The following is a 17,044-nucleotide window of genomic DNA, read 5'->3' as shown; positions in this document are numbered from 1 at the left end:
TTCATGTTCCCGAGTTATGATTTCTTTCGTTATGGGACTTACGCGGCAAAGCTGGGTGCCCTATTTGCGTTTTTGCCTACACATTTAGGAATAATCTGCTGGTATTAGGATATATTTTATATCCGCCCGGATAGCGACCACCGTAAACAAGGTATTAAGTCATAGTGGGCCATAAGTGTGCCGCGTTTCACGATCAGCCTGTGTATATCCGGTTCCGAGAGGCCGGCGTAATTGTGTCGACTGTCGATCATCTCTCGTCAGTCGACATTCTATAAGATCCCACTCGACAAATTTTAAATCGCCGCTAAACTTTTGTTTTCGTCACTAAAATAAATTTCAAAAGCTTAACGTTGTTTTAGATAAAAAAAATCGATTGAAGTTAATACGCAGTTCATTGAAAATTTGAATTTCATCTACTTTTGTGGTTAACTGTACAGCGTAGGCCAAATATACTGTCGACCAATAAGACATAAGGCGTCCATAGTGGGTCTATCTACCTGTGGTTTCGGAACGTGGCTTAAAATCATTTCCTATTGCATTTGCACCTCCTGAACGACAAAGGCAAAACATATATTAATTTAATTAATTACAGCCGACATTCACTGTAATCCAACGTTAGTCAGTACTAACTGTAGTAATTAAATAGAGCGAATTAAACCGAATATAATGAGATAATTAAGCGTGCGCTATTTAACGGGGGCCTATCGCTAATATGGTTTCATGTCGCAAATTATAAACACAATTAATGCAAATCAAACATCGGCCGGGATTGTACGAGATCGAATTAGACCCCCCTCGACCCCCCTTCCACTTTCAGCACCCTCCCGCCGGGTGACAGGTGATTATCAAATAGGTTATCAGCACTTATTTTATATTCACAGTACGTGCTCGCTAATTTAATGTATGTCAATAAAATTAAAGAAATAAAAGGTAGTGATATTATAAATACTAGAAACAGAAATAAGAAAACAAGGCTCCGTTAGATCGGGTTAGTGTATACATTTTCATAAAAAAATTCCTGCTGCGAACAAATCTTTAAAGTATAGGTAAATTGGAAGCTACTATTAAAAACAAAAGTTGTGCAATAAATTTTATTACAAGATTTTAAAATACCTAGAGGATAAAAATATTAATTATTTGCATGTTTTTTTCTTTGGAATCATGTCGTTAAACAAAATTAACCTTTCTTTTATCTTTAACTAACATACTCCCGGAGCTCCACTCGGGTGATAATGTTTTTTCAGGATAAAAGTCCCGCCTAATATTTTCCCGGGATAAAAACTAGGCTGTAGCATTCATTTTTTTACTTTGTTTATTAAACACAATTCAGGAGTAATGTAGCTTCAAATTTGTGAAAGAATTTTTAAAACCGATTCAATAATTTGAAAGATTAACCCCTGCAAACTTACAAACAAACTTTTCCTCTTTATAATATTAGCAGAGATTTGTACGCGGCATAGGTACGACATGCTTGCTTAATGTATGCGCCTGCGGCGGCGTCGTGCACCGGGTCGAACACTTTCCTGCAACATAGTTTAGGAAGCTGATTGCTCCCACATGCCTTATAATCGTGAACAGGTGCTGCCTGCGTGGACTGAGGGTCTACTCCGAAAAACGAACGTCGAAACGTCAGTCCGAAACGAAGAAACGACGAACTTCGGATTTAACTCTACTACCAAATTACTTCGGATCCGTCACAGTTCTGTAGCTTACCTTAGTGGTAGGATCAATATTCCGTATATTTTTTTGGAGAAAGCAGTGGAACTTCATTCTCGCAGATGGTTTTAAAAAGGGATGGTATAAGTTCTTACAAATTCCATGTCTTAAATATTGCGATGAACCGATCGGATCCGTCGTCGAATCCGTCATCGGATCCGTAACACTTCGTAGTACCAAAATGTGCGATCCGTCATCCGAAACTACGGATTTCGTTTTTCGAAGTAGACCCTCTGGTCTGCCCATTTCGCTTTTATATTATTTAAGTACTAATTTACATATTTTACTATTTTATAAAGCTGAAGAGTTTGTTTGTTTAAACGCGCTAATCTCGGGAAATATTGGTTCGAATTGAAAAAATATTTTAGTGTTGGATATGACCTTTATCGAGGAAGGTTATAGGCTGTATAACATTACGAATAGCAGCTGAGCATCAATGAAATATCTTGCAATAGTATGAAGTCGTTTCCCGGTATTTTAGCCCACTTGGATGTAATGTAGCTTATATGTTAAGCCTGGGTTCGGTTTATCCGTATGACTTATTTAATCTATATCAGATTTACGCATTAATTTGTCAAACACCTAAATGATGTTCACTAACTTTACATTTATAATGTTCGTACGATGTCGACTGCATTGTGCTAGCCGAGTGCTGTTAGTTTGGTGTACAACGCCCGGACAGCGGGTAATGAGCGTTGGTCGACTCATAACGAACGCTGGTGAAACTGACGGTAAATAAGACAAACATTAGGCGCCACAGACGTATGAAGTATGGAGCGGGGATTATATTGACTTCAGTTTCCCCCTTTTTTTATTATACTAATTATACAATGATGATGAATGATGACCAAATGAGTGATTCTGTATTATTACGGTGTGACAGCAATCCTGAGGTCGAGGTTTGAGCAATGTTATTAGGTTTTTCTACACAGTGTCAGACCGGAGTCTAGATTAGTGCCAGATATGGTGATAGGCTCGCCCCCATCACATCATGTGATGTAAAACACAGCCCGGTAAGAGGGTGCACCTGTTGCGCATCTGCCTACTCCTTCGGGGATGAAAGGTGTGAGTATTTGCGTGTGCCAAATGACGTTTAGTGTAAGCCACAATTGTTGCATGTAAACCCTAGCAAGTAGGCCAGCTCGATCGTGGTAGTACTTAACACTATTGCTGTTGCATTTTGTATTATGGATTAGTTAGATTTTGGGAGGAATAACCATTTTTATTCTCCTTCATTAACACCTGTAGCGCACGTATAATTATTGTGATATTGTAAGTGGTGGAATGGAGACTATCTAACATTAGATGACCCGTTTGTTTCCCGATCTATGCTATAAAATGTCACATCTAGCAATTATTTCTCCATGCCCAAACGCCAATAGATCTCTACTGATTGGATGGTCCTCGACGGCAAGACGTCGTGGGGGAGTGCGGTGCCGGGGGCGAGGGGGGAGGGGGGTGTACGCTCGTGGCCCGTAATTGGACCAACGATGGCAGGCCGATATGTCGTCCACGTTTGATGCCACTGACAGCGATAATTGCTTTAAGATCTGATGAGGTTTTGTGCATTTTTTTTATCTGGTATGTCTTGTTGGTTATAATTTGGTGAGTTCAGTATAATGAAAGCTATCATGTACGATAATAAATTTATCGTAACAGTAGTTTGTTATTTTGCTCGCAGAAGAAAAACAACCGTATGGATTTCAATGTAGCTTGCACTGTTTTGTCAGCCTTTTACAAACAACCACGCCTAAAACCGTTGAGGTTTTAATCACAGGCTTACTGGGTTACAATCCTATAAAGGTGTTGTGTAACCTAGAATTGAAGAGCTCAGGTAGTTCTAGTTCCGTATTCGTAACATACGTTGCCACGACAGTAATATCCTTTACAGATATATAAAACATCGCTGGGTGTAACAAATCATTTAAAGTTAATGAATAGTAGTAAAACTCAATGATAAATCAGTCGTGGCGACGTGTTATACGAAGACAAATGCAGCAAACTTCAGTTCTTTGGATAAGTTCCAGCGGCGCCGGGGACAATTTGATTCAATGTAATGGAATGCACGTCCTTACCTTCCATGACTGAGTGTATTTAGGTTGTTTTTTTTTTTTTTTTGGAGATCTGCCGTGTTTATCATCGGGGTTACCCTGCGAACGGTGTATAAACTTAGCAACGACGGCAGTCTCTGTGAGGATTTGGTAGGCCCTACTGTTATCATCAAGGGTGCCAGCGGACGGTACGCTGGCGACCCACGGCTATCTGGTCTCAGGGCCTAGGAGGAAGAATGGAGGGGATAGGGTGAAGGGAGAGAAGAGGAAGGAGAAGGAGCCATCTCAGGATAAAGGGAGGGGAAATTTTCGCGAACCCTTATAGGCCTCAATGTGCATTTAGCAACCATGAGGTAAACACACTGAACTGCGTGTCTAGGGTCGCGGCAAATGTGCACCCATGCATGGGCGTGCATATGGTGTGGAGTCCGAGCGCACAAGAATGGTGAACTTACTATAATGACTGAACTATGAGTTATACTCGTAGAAATCGCCCAAATATAAGGTTTTAGTCGGTAGGACAGCTCAGACTAGTGAGAATGGCAGAAATCTATAAATACATTTTGTAGCGTTTAAAAAAGTTCAAGGCCTAAGTGCATTAGTGTTTGGGGCACAACAGGGGGGAGGGCAGAGTAGGTGTGAGTTAAAAAATCTACTTCATGCAGATTTTATTCCTCTGCTGGTTTTTAAGTTATCAGCAGAAGGCTACACAGAAATCCTGGGCTCACGCCTCACGCGCCTCCTCTAGGTATACATATTATGTAATTTTTTTTTAACAAAACGCAGCGTTAGTTTTGTAGGTAAAAGGAACTAACGATTCACAAAACGTAGGCTGCATGTTCCAAATATTTCCAATGAGTTAATTATTGAGCGAGCTTTTACACGGGTCCATGATAACATGTAAAACATAACACACAACAACATGTAGCTTTCACGTCAGCTATAAGAACAAATAGCTGGCGTGCAACACCGACCCTCTACGAAGTCTGCAGTCCCTGAACACTCTGAAGGAGACCAATCGAATTATTATCTGTGACTAGACAAGCCACAAATCCTTGCCAAAGAACACTGCTTCCTGCCTAGGATGATCCACGAGGCTATTGAAATTTAAAAATATCCTAATTTCAATAGGGAAGATGGTTGGAAGCTTGCACAAGACTAGGATCCATTTCTGAATTTAATTAAGTCGAAACCCAAAAGACTGGCTTCCAGACTTAGAGACACTGTGAATTCTGCGTAGATAATCTAGTCACAGTGTATAATAGGGAGAAAGTGGGCGTGTCCAGCACGTCACGTGATCGGTCAATCGTTCAGTGGTCCAACTGCTGTCGTCATCGAACCAGTATTGGAGGAAAGGCGCGCGCGCCGTTTTACTTTAATTCTTGACGAGCACGCGCAATGTTCACTAGTTAGTCGTATCTTTTGTCGATTTTATATAAAAATATTAAATATATAGTTTCCATTATATTATATGTGACGTTATTGTTAAAACTATCTAAGTTTATGATTAGAATTAAATATTTTGTTGTTGTAATTATTTTTTTCTTAATACAATATTTGCAAACAGTATAAGTACATATTGAATTTTGAATGTCGATTATTTTGTTCCCAGATCACTCAATAGTTGACGAATCATGGATCTGATTGATAAAAAATCTATTGAGGAGTGGGAAGATGCCGATCGTCCCAACTACTTCAGCAATGAAAACTTGAAGTACCCATATTCAGAACTGCCGTTCTACGATCAATACCACTTGGTGAAGATACCTACTAAAGACGAGTTCGTGGAGCATGTGGACTACTGGGGAGAGGGTAGGATCCCTACTAATGATGGAGACAGCGGTTTCCGCGACTGTTACAACGTCAACCGCCAGTACCAGTGCGTCAGTAACGGCCCCGACAGAGACTGTAAGATTCCCAACAGAATACCAGTGTACGATGAGAACGCGTGCGACACCTCCAGCTACATCAAAAACCACACAGTCAAGTTAGTCACTCTGATGTCGGCGCCCATCATCGAAGCCTGCGCTCGAGATATAGCTCGCATCGTGAACCCTGTAGTCGGCAGCGTTGTAGTCTTCGGATTTGAAATTGATTCCCCAGACATTCGAAGGCTAGTTAAAGAGTTGAGCGCAATATCTATGTACTACTGTCCGGGATATGTATTGTCAGACTATTTTGATGGCTTGATGACATTTTCACATATGGCATTCTTGAGTTCTGAAAATATAGAGAAAGAGCTGTATAACGCAATCACCGCTGGGAAAATGGACACAGCGGTAGCAATTGCGAAATCTTTGCACAGAACTGGTGGCAGTTCCAACATAGCTAAAGTAGTTAATAAAGCGCTCAATGGAGGCTTAGAAAGTATAATGACATTCGCTTACAAACTTTGGGACTCTGGCGAAAAAGACATTGTAACGAAAAATTTCCCTACTGCTTTTAAGTGGATATTCAATGAAGATGAGATTGAGATTGTGAGTAATCATTACGAAAATACGAAATTGAAATTGGATCCCACTAATGACGAGTGGCACAACAGACTAGCATACGGCACTGACCGCGGCAATGGCGGAACAACATTCAGTTGGGTAATGCTTCCGATTTGGAAGGATGATAAAGTAATTTTCAAATTGAAAAACATTGAGTACAATATGCACCTGAGACTCGACATTCATGATAACTCTGCAGGAGATAGGAAAGGCTGGGGCTCACAAAACTTGGACGACGTCAGGTACAACTGGAAGCTGGTGCCTATGAATCATGGCTATAAAGTAGTGTTCATTATAGTGAATTGTCAATATGATCAGACTCTGAAACTTGATAATAACGTAGATAAGTACGGAGATCGACAGCTGTGGGGCCATAATGGGATGTATTACGATATTGAAAATTTTATGTGGCTTGTAAATAAGTCTACAGACTAAGTGAAAAATATATAAAAAAAGGGTTGAATTACTTCAGGTTAAATAGATTTTTTTATGTTAAATATCTTCCGCTTTCATGAATTCGTTTTTGAACATTATTTATTTGTATTTTAGAGAGTAAATCTATGTGAAATAAGGTTAAAACCGACATGTTAGAGTGACAAGGGAACTACACAATGTTAACATTAACAGATATAAATCTTAACTACTAACAAAAGTGGTGTCTTCAATAACCACGTTACAATTTATATTTTATCTTTGTTTATACTGGTTCATCATCTGACGACGATCGAAATTACACCATATATGAATGTCGAGATTATAATGTAATTTACAAAACAAAATAGTTCAAACCAAAATTTTATATTTTAAAATAAATCCAATGAACTAACCGAAACTCACAATAACTCGAAGTTTTAAAATTAATTGTCGCGCGATTTACTTTTGTCAATATCAAGTTATATGAATATTATATTATTTACATTTGTCAACATAAATAGAGTTGTGGCGTGGAGCTATGAGAACCACCTACACTGCAATGTTGCCAAGTAATAATAATAATAATAAAACTCATTTATTTCCGATCTACAAAAATTTTGTTACATACTTTATACATATTTCTTTATTACAATTTATATGACTTAAAGCTATTAAATAATTTCTTTTAAATATGAGTTTATTTATTTATTCGTTGTCAATATCTTCTTCAATGCCATTGATCAGAACCCCTTCTCGGGTAAAGGCTTCCTCCAGCTTTTTCTAGACCTCTCTATCCAGAGCCTTCCTTCTCCATTCGCTTCCTGCTATCGCTTTTATATCATCTATCCACCTTTTTCTAGGACGCCCTCTCTTCCTTATTCCCTTTGGTCCTTTCTATTTAGATAAATGCCGAACGCTCGGTGTTAACTATTACTCGTAGCCGAATATCGCTGTGCTGCGAGTACAAAGTCGATGCGACTCCGATGCAACAGATGAATTGAAATTTAGTACGGAGATAGGTCCCAAAACCTTGGGAAGGATATAGGGTACTTTTTATCCCGCAACTTTTGCCCCAAATATCTATATCACGTCAGCGAAGCTGCGAGCAAAAGCTAGTAATATTTTAAATGCAGAAGTTTGTGGAATACGTTTTTGTATGTTAGAAGTAAACCCAGAAACAACTGAACGGATTTGGATGAAACTTAGCACGCGGTTAGACCATGTTCTAGATGAACACATAGGCTACTGTTTCTGCCGGTATTTTATTCCTGTGGGAAATAAAAGACTTTATCTGCCTCCTCAAATAGATGGCGTTGGTGTCGTACGGTGTTTTGAGGAGTTTGTAGCGGGAAAAGCGGTGAAGTCGCGAGCAACTTCGTGTACAATAATTTCTTGTTTAACATCGATTAGTGAACTACTTAGTGTGTTTATTGTTATATATATGTATACATCGTGTACAGCGACAATAAATTATTCTTTCTTACTAGTTTATATCGCAGAAGTTGCGGGTATAGCTTACCGTACGTATTGCAAGTGTGCGCACACCTTTAAACAAACTTGATATTTTCGTCCACCAAAGTTTTTATAAAAAAATTCAATATGAATGTTATCCATATTTCAAAGGTACAAAATATGCTTCGTTTTTCAAATATACGGATGAGTTAATTTGCGACAAGCCGCCATGTTTTCCCCCTACCTACTATGTGCAATTTATTTGCCTACACATTTCTGAAATATTTTTATATATACTATGTCATATGAAAATATTAAAATACATCCACGCACACTTCCTCTTTCCACAGACGGTAGGCAGAAATGCAACCAGTGCACCCACTTTTATTACTATTTATATTAAAAATTAGTATTTCATTAAGTTTATAAATTAATAAATAAATACAATAAAGTCTTTGCTCACTTAAAATACATTTCTTGATGTAAGATCCAACAGTGTGTTCTTTCCGGATAAAAATAATGAATTGTATGTTAATTCAGGACGTTATATATCTTTGCATCAAATTTCACTCAAATTTATTTAGGAGTTTGTGCGTTTACTTTTAACAGACATTTCATCAACTTCAAAAGCTTTTGCATTTATTCAAATTATTTATTTGTGTACTTATCCCACTGAAACGGGATCGCCGCTTTATAATCTATCATTTTGGAGAAACTGTCATGGTTTTTACATCTGACCGCCTGTCAGCCGTCAACTATCTCTAAGATGTGCAATCCCCTGCAAATTTTAAAATAAAGAATATTGCTCGATTTTAAAATCTAACCCTGTAACTCCCGATCTCTAGCCTAAGCTACTCAGCTAAGAAGAAATTTAAATATAATTATTATTCTAATGGTAATTGGCTGTTCATGTTTCCAAACTTAATCTTGTGTATTTCATAACTTGAAGATTATTCTTCCATTAGACTTAATAGGCCTTACTTAATTAGTATTCAAGACGGTCGCAACTTAAATAAATTACTTTCTTATTTTTTATAAATACATTCATTGCATTCGACTCCGCCTTTGATTAAACACTTTTTAAATCGATTTGTGTTAATCTATCACAATATACAATATGCTTGGGTCTGTCTATAATGTATGTACAAGATTTCATTCAAATCTCTTCTGCAATCTTTGATAACAAACATAATTGTGTTAACTTCTTTTCGTTTTACCGTTCTTCAGTCTGTACTACCTACGTGATCATTATAGAATATAAATATTATTTTTATTTTGAATACGAGATGCCACGTTGATTCACATTTGAGGTACTACCTAAAAGAAATAAACCAATTTGACATTTGAAAACGACAAAACATCTAGTCCGAAAGGCTTTGTGTTCAAAACAGGAAACTTCGATATTGGGTGCCGAGGCAATTACCGGGCAACGTCAGGCGGCACAATTAGTCTGTGAGAGGGGACAATTAAACATCTTCCGTTCGAGATGGGATTTTCTGTCCAATAGTCTTTTAACACTTGGCTTTATTGCAGCCGACAGTACAGATTAACTGTTCGGATACACTGCGAAGGGCTAGACAACTATTTATGTTATAATATTAATTTTATCGGAATTAAACTATTTTTCTCATTTTATTGCGGTTTTTTTTCTACCAACGATTCATGGTTACAGGGCGGATCGAGGTGTTGGAAGTCCAAAAAGTCAAAGATGCAATATCTTGGTAAAATGTAGGTAAGTATATTTTACAATTATTTAGCTGTCCTCAATAATTGGGCTACCCTACAGTAAACGAGATACATTTACTGTCTATACTATTATATAAAGCTGAAGAGTTTGTTTATTTTTTGAACGCGCTAATCTCAGGAATTACCAGTTCGAACTGAAAAAATATTTTTGTTGTGGGAAAGCCCATTTATCGGGAAAGGCTGTAGGGTATATATTTATCATCACGCTATGACTATTAGGTGTGAAGCAGTAATAAAAAATGTTGCAAAAACGGGGAAGATTAATAAATTTTCCCCGTTTTTAAAGAAGATATTGTTTATGATAGAAGCCCTCAACAGGAATACCTCTTGAGGGCTTCTATTGCGTGTATAGATAAACGGTTAAAATTATGAAATAAACATGTATTACGGAATTGTTCCTCTTAAAGTACTAAAAAGGAATTATAAAACAAAGTCCTCCGCCGCATCTGAGATATAGAAATTTGCAAAAATATAAGGACTTGTATCACTTAGCAGGACTAGGTTTATATACTTAGTTAATTATACAAAGTGTTATATTTATTATTTTCCTCAATTATTGAGTTTACAAAATATACCTCCTGTTATATCAGATGACGAACGTATTTGTGTTATTCTACGCTTTTATAATTAAGGATTTATCACGGTTATTGACCTCTACCCACAATTGTTAATTTAGTTAAATAACAAGAAAATTTTAATTCATATATAGGTCAAAATAATAAACGGTGTGCGATGTATCTGAAATCGGTTGAAACACTCCAGGGCCGGCGCGGCAGACTCGCGGGGGTCACACTCGAACCCCCCAACGTAATTATCGTCACAAAAGCGAAGTTTCTTTGACGTCATGAGCTTCACACGTGTATAATTAATTCCTTCACAGAAAACTCTTGGCAACTTCGCAATCCTACATTTGTCTATTGTACATACATATTTGTTTTTGGTAATTAAGACGGAAAACATGATTTTAACGAGATTTGAAACAATTGTAGGGTGTAAATATAGACTGAATTTTGATTGAGTAGTTGAATAATAAGGCTTTTTTATTTTTTATTTATTTTATTTTATTATGAATCTATATTATTATGTAAAGCTGAATAGTCCGTTTTTGTATCTAGTTTCTTTCTGGGCATATCCCGAGTAAGAATTTAATTAAATAATAGCAACCTACTACACACGGGTAGCACTAATAATAAGCTATAGCCAGATGCGAATGATGACATAATATTACCCAAGAACTTCACAGGATCTTGGGATAATCTGAAGATCAATAGAAGAAGAAATCAATCGCTGAGCGCGTTGTCAACAAAAGCTTTTTAGAATTATACTAGATGACCCGGTGAACTTCGTATCACCTACATACATTTATTATTATTAATTATTGTGAAACACAATTTTGCCATACAATACGTATGTTATCATTATCTGTCTCTCGCTAGTCGAGAGTACGGTTTGCACGTGAAGTAGCTCGTCGCACATTTGATTAACTTCGACGATCTAAGTCATCGTCTCCGTGGCATTTTGCGACAATAACATTAAATAAAGTTCTCACGCACTGACAAATTGATGATAGATTTTAATAATAGTCTTGAAATTTATTTACAAAAGACATCAAATGTTTCATGGCTAGAAACATTTTGTATTGAAAACTTAGATTGTCGTTTTTAGTATTTTCCGTTATTTATTATTTATGTTTGTCACCGTTTAACCCATCCCTGAACTTCCATAAATAATTCAAAACCAAAATTACCCAAATCTATCCAGCCGTTCTTGAGTTTTAGCGAGACTAACGAACAGCAATTGATTTTTATATATATAGATTATACCCAATGTGTTGGCAATAGAACTAGGTATTTTAGAGATTTTTCGCGATAATTTTGTATAATGTTTACTCCCTACGATTTGTAAACTGCAGCCCTCATGGTGATGATTTCTTTCCTGACTGTCAGCTAACAAAGATAATGGTTTAAAAATTAATCCGTACACGTTTGATTTATAGTTTGTATATTCTGTCACAGATGACTAATCTATTCCAAATAAAATGCATATAGGAAAACCCAGATCCCTTTCCTTTTGATTGAGAAGTCCGAACATATCTACGCAGTACAGAACGTTAAGATGTTTAGTATTATTTTATTACATTACAGTTGCGCGCCCTTGTGTTTTGAACCTGCGGACATGAAACAAATATTTACGGGTTGTGCAGTCGGATTCATTGCCCGCTACACAATTTCTTTGTTTTGATGCGCTGCTCTTAAACGGTGGTGCGTCGTTCAACCCTTAAATAAAACCTTTCCCTCCCTCCCCCCAATACGCCCTTATACGGTACGTAGACATTACAGCACGCGTATGTGATATTATATGAAAGGCGAAGGTGCGAGTATTGGAGGCACCTGCGCCGCACATACCCTCACAAATGGGGCCGCCGGCTGAATAGAAATATCATTTCGCGAATGCAAATACAATATAGCTTAGGACGTAACGTTTCGACTCTAAGTTAAGAGTGCAGACGTTTTTATGTTCGGGTTTTCTTGTTAGGTTCATTACGGTGTACCGTTTGTGATCGATAGTCATGATTTGGAATGAGAAGCAAATTTATATTCTTAAATATACTGTATGTCCTGAGAACTTAGGTCATACGAATTTTCTTATACAATATATATTCTTATTTTTCCTGTCAATCTCAATACAAAACAACTTATATGAAGGCCTGTTGTTACTACTACAATTAGATGACTGGCTCATCGCGTCACAAATTTGTATGAAAAATCGTAATGTCTGGGTTGTCGAAGTGTAGCACATGTATTATAATATACATGTGCTAAACCCATTTAACTTTGTATGCTCTGAGAAGACAGGTGGATACAATGGATAATGCTTGAACGAGCACTTTCCTGCGCAATATACTTTCCTTAACTAAGTTTATAAATAAAAATAAATGTACAAAAAGCCCATTTCAATTCAATATTTGACATTAAGTGCCGTTAAAAGTTTTTTTTATTCAGTTATTCGTACCGAGAGTAATGAAGTTACGTTCTGCAGTCGCTTGCAAGTCGCCGGCTGCGCTTTACGCCCCTTTAAATTGGAAAATTGAATGCGTCCAGCGGCGTGGAGTGGGCCGTGGGCCCCGCTCTCGGCGACCAAATACGTTTTTCGTCTCTTATATTAGTGGACCGCACTCCACAGCGTAACGGGATTATCCGATAGCCTTTGTGGGGTTTAAAATAATATTTTGATTCCACGATGCATGGGATTACAATTTTTATTAGGAACGGCTATAATTTTATGAATTTTATAAGTATTGGTTAAGCACGCATAATGTATATGAGTTTTCCTGGAATGTGCAACGCATATGAGCCAAATCCTGAATTTTACACTACGTGAATTTTTTAACTGCTAAAATTAATTTTCCTCAAAGTTAAAACAACACAAGCATTTAAACACTTTAGCTATGGTTAAAGTAGAGTTGGGTGCAACCTGTCTCTCTATCTATAACATGTCATCACTTTTGCCGGCGTCTGAAGCCAAAAGACGTTCTGTTCTGAACGCGGCTCAATCGCAACACTAGAGGGGAAACATCGTACCCGGAAAATTATTTATCACGTAAAAATGGTGACAAAACGAGAAAAGGATTTATATATTTGTCGAATTGATTTTCAAGTATTTAAACAATATATTTGTTGAATTTGTTATGTTACGACTGATTCTAATTAATTTAAACAATAATAAACTAGCTTAACAAGTTTCTAATAGAATGTGATACTAGTAGATGTGATAAGTATTAAAGAAGATAAAATATCTAAACCCATGGTGGACTTTAATATCATCGGAACAAATTAAAAAGCGAACTGGTAACAATAATCATATAAATAATGTCCGGTTCGGATCAGCCAACCGTGATAAAACCCACGTTTTCCGGAACGTTAGTATCGCATCCCTAGCAGAAGCAGATGGAGTAATGGACCGGCGCGTCGCTCTGTGTGCGACATCAATGTAGCTGATAGCGACCCGTTGTACTCCGTCTCGCTGCGCATCTTGCAGCGGGCGGTGTGTACTCGCCTTTATCACATTTCATATATTTTAACCCCCTTATTCATAGTTATTTATCTAAGGACGAAGCATTGCTATGATAACAAGTCTGTTTCTACGGCCCCTAAAAGGGCTGATACCAACCAGTCATCATCAGAGGCAATATCTGAAGTGCTAATAACTTGTCCCTTATAACTCCGTCTGAAATACAGGCAACTATAACTAAGAACTCTGTGATTATGTCGGTGGCGTGGTTGCGGACGTTACAAAAACCGCTCTTAGGTGCTGGGTTCGAATCCCGGATCAGGTAAAGTGATGTTGGATTTATCTGCTCAGTATCATACTGACGTCTGGGATTTGTGCCCGATATGGCGATAGGCTTGTCCCTCATGAGGCGGAACACACATAACGAAAGTGAATACCCTGGTTGCATCTCCGCCTACCCCTTTTAAGATATAGGTGTCTTATGTGTATAGCCACATATAAAATTTCCAAAAAGCCATAGGTGAATTCAAACTAAGTCTCATTAACTTTTACAACACATTAAGGAGCTCAAATGAAGTTCTTGGCTCCAGCAGTAACGACGGCTTAAGCCACGTCGTACCACATTGTTACCTCTTCTTGTTAGTGCTATTTTCTACATATTCGACAGGTAACTAATGGTTTTTTAAGACTTGGTTGAGATTAGTAATTTATTAGCGACCCGCCCCGGCTTCGCACGGGTGCAATGCTGACTATTTAATGGATGTTATTATTATAAATATAAACCTTCCTCTTGAATCACTCTATCTATTAAAGAAAACCGCATCAAAATCCGTTGCATAGTTTTAAAGATTTAAGCACACATAGGGACAGAGAATGCGACTTTGTTTTATACTATGTAGTGATATAACAAATTCAAGAGACATGAATATTTAGTAGTAGTAGTAGTTTGGCCAAAATATTTTATCACCAGTTAGTTTTAAATAAGCAGAGGTTAAGGGAACATGATTATGATTTTGTTAAGATGTTGTAGATATTACTTTAATTTATTACTACCTCATGTAATTTTTTTTTTCTTTTTGTTGTGGCCTTGAAATCCTTCTTAACGTATGTGATTGTCGCGTACGTACCTATTTTAGTTATTGATAAATAGCAAGATATTTAAATAAAAACGTAGTAAAAATGAATTACTTATTGGGTATTATGCGACTTAACCCTTAAGTCTCAAGATGATGAGAGCCATGCAGTGTACAATCGGACAAGTTGGTGCTAGTACACTTCCAAACACATTTTGCTTGACCGGTCGAATGTCCCGAGATATTTAGACACGCCCCTGTCTCATATTTCACCAATTACGACAGTTTTGGAGATGTGCGAAAGGAACAGCAGATAACTATTATTGTTTACTTTAGTTGTATTTTACTGGTTGACGACGCGCACGCAACTATTGAGTACCAGTAGTATTTTGCTCACAATTATTTTTTCGTTTACGGACACCGATATCTTGCCACTACGTAAACTTATGTTCGTTTACTGGACTCTTAATTACTTAGTCGCCGACCCGTCATGTGACTACTGCACCATGGATTATATATTCCGGGAATTAAATATTACAGTAAGTAAATCAGTCATACTATACTATATAATATTTTAATATTAATTTTAACTAGTGGACGTTAATATGCGAGGGAAAAATATCGTCAACACAGAGAACTAATAATTAAAATTTTGCAGTTTTGAGAAAATCGCGGTTTATGGCTTTTTTTTAATTATTGGTCATCATAATTAATTATATTTAAAGCCAACATAGACCACCTTTTTAAGCTCTTTTAAATATAATTATAATATTATTGAGTTTTGATGAATACTTATTCCTTTAATTGTGTAAAACAGACTTCAATATGCTACTTATTATATTTTATATTAATCCTTAAGTTATCCTATCTATCGTAGGGTCAAATATGATTAGGCATTGGTGTGTTTTTTTGCCAAAAAATTAACATAGTGCTTAAGTGATTAATATAATCATACTTGTAGTAATCTATGTAGTATGTTATTTAAGTTGCTTTACGTATAATCAAATGTCAAAATATTGAAAAGAATTATAATTGGAAAACTAAAAAGTACTCAATGCAAAAATAAACTACTTCGACGGGTATACTCACTATAGTTATAGGTGTTACCTATCTTTTCTTGATCTCAGTAAAAAATTCAGAGTTTTCGATATTGAAACAGCAGTAGCATTAAGCGTAACTTTTACCGTCGACTTTTAATAGTAAACTCTAATTTAATGTTGGGAATATATTAAGACAGGCCGGTAAGCCTTTTAGTCCAGTCAATAAGCTCAAAAAGGTGTCAATTTATGTATTATAAAGATCCAAAAATATGAGTGATAGCTCATTCGATTTGGATAACATGACGTCTAGAAAAATAATCTTTAGTGTTCATTGGCACTTAAAAATACAATTGTTATTAAGAGGATAAAGAGGTTCTTCGATAACTTAAAAAATATTAATATTTAAGAAATAAGGAGGAAATTTCCAATTTAAAGAAGTCACGACGCCCGAAATTCTATCTCCTTTATTAATAATTTTTATTTAATGCCAAAAATATAGACGAGTATAAATAATTTATTGATAGGCGATAATTTGTTTTTATTACAGTAATATTGCATAGCCAACATTTTTATTGCTGCACATGTGCAGTATAAAAAGTGTAAAGATTTCACATAAAAAGGGTCTTTGTTAGACGACGACATTTTTTTAAGTTTTTGTTAACCCCGGTTCCACGTCGACGCCTTTATCGGAAAGCGGCGTCCATTGTTTATTGAATTTAGACGAGTTTAAAGATTTTAAGTAGTGGTATTATGATTTCTTACTAGAGTAATTAACTATGTCGGCGCGTTTGTAAGATCCGCTTATAGACGTTTAAGTTCCACCCAGTTTAACCCAGAGGTTTCTGTTATTATTGTTTCTTTTACAACTACATAATATGTAGCACTGAATTAAAGTAGAATTACAATCCGATTTAATGCAAATTTGGGATTTTTATCTCAATAAAATGTGTGCAATTATGGAAAACAGAGCTGATTTTTTTACTTAATTTGGATTATTTCGTACTTGACCCACGTATTTTGTGTCGGCCGCACTGGCGTTCTGCTCCCAT

The 17,044-nt window shown here is 36.7% G+C and overlaps 1 protein-coding gene across 2 annotated transcripts in view; it reads left to right on the top strand.

Moving 5' to 3' along the window:
• Positions 1-7,288, top strand: part of LOC115446736 (microvitellogenin-like) — a 59,992-nt gene extending 52,704 nt beyond the window's left edge. For both annotated transcript variants that reach the window (XM_037441910.1, XM_030173512.2), the window contains exon 2: positions 5,380-7,288. In XM_037441910.1, coding sequence (XP_037297807.1) covers positions 5,402-6,694 — 1,293 coding nt within the window. In that variant the 5' untranslated portion in view covers positions 5,380-5,401 and the 3' untranslated portion in view covers positions 6,695-7,288. The remainder of the gene's footprint in view (positions 1-5,379) is intronic.
• The last annotated feature ends 9,756 nt before the right edge of the window (positions 7,289-17,044 follow it).

This window comes from Manduca sexta, chromosome 23 (genome assembly GCF_014839805.1).
Source record: "Manduca sexta isolate Smith_Timp_Sample1 chromosome 23, JHU_Msex_v1.0, whole genome shotgun sequence".
Lineage (NCBI taxonomy): Eukaryota > Metazoa > Arthropoda > Insecta > Lepidoptera > Sphingidae > Manduca > Manduca sexta.
This window is presented reverse-complemented; position numbering and strand designations above follow the sequence as displayed.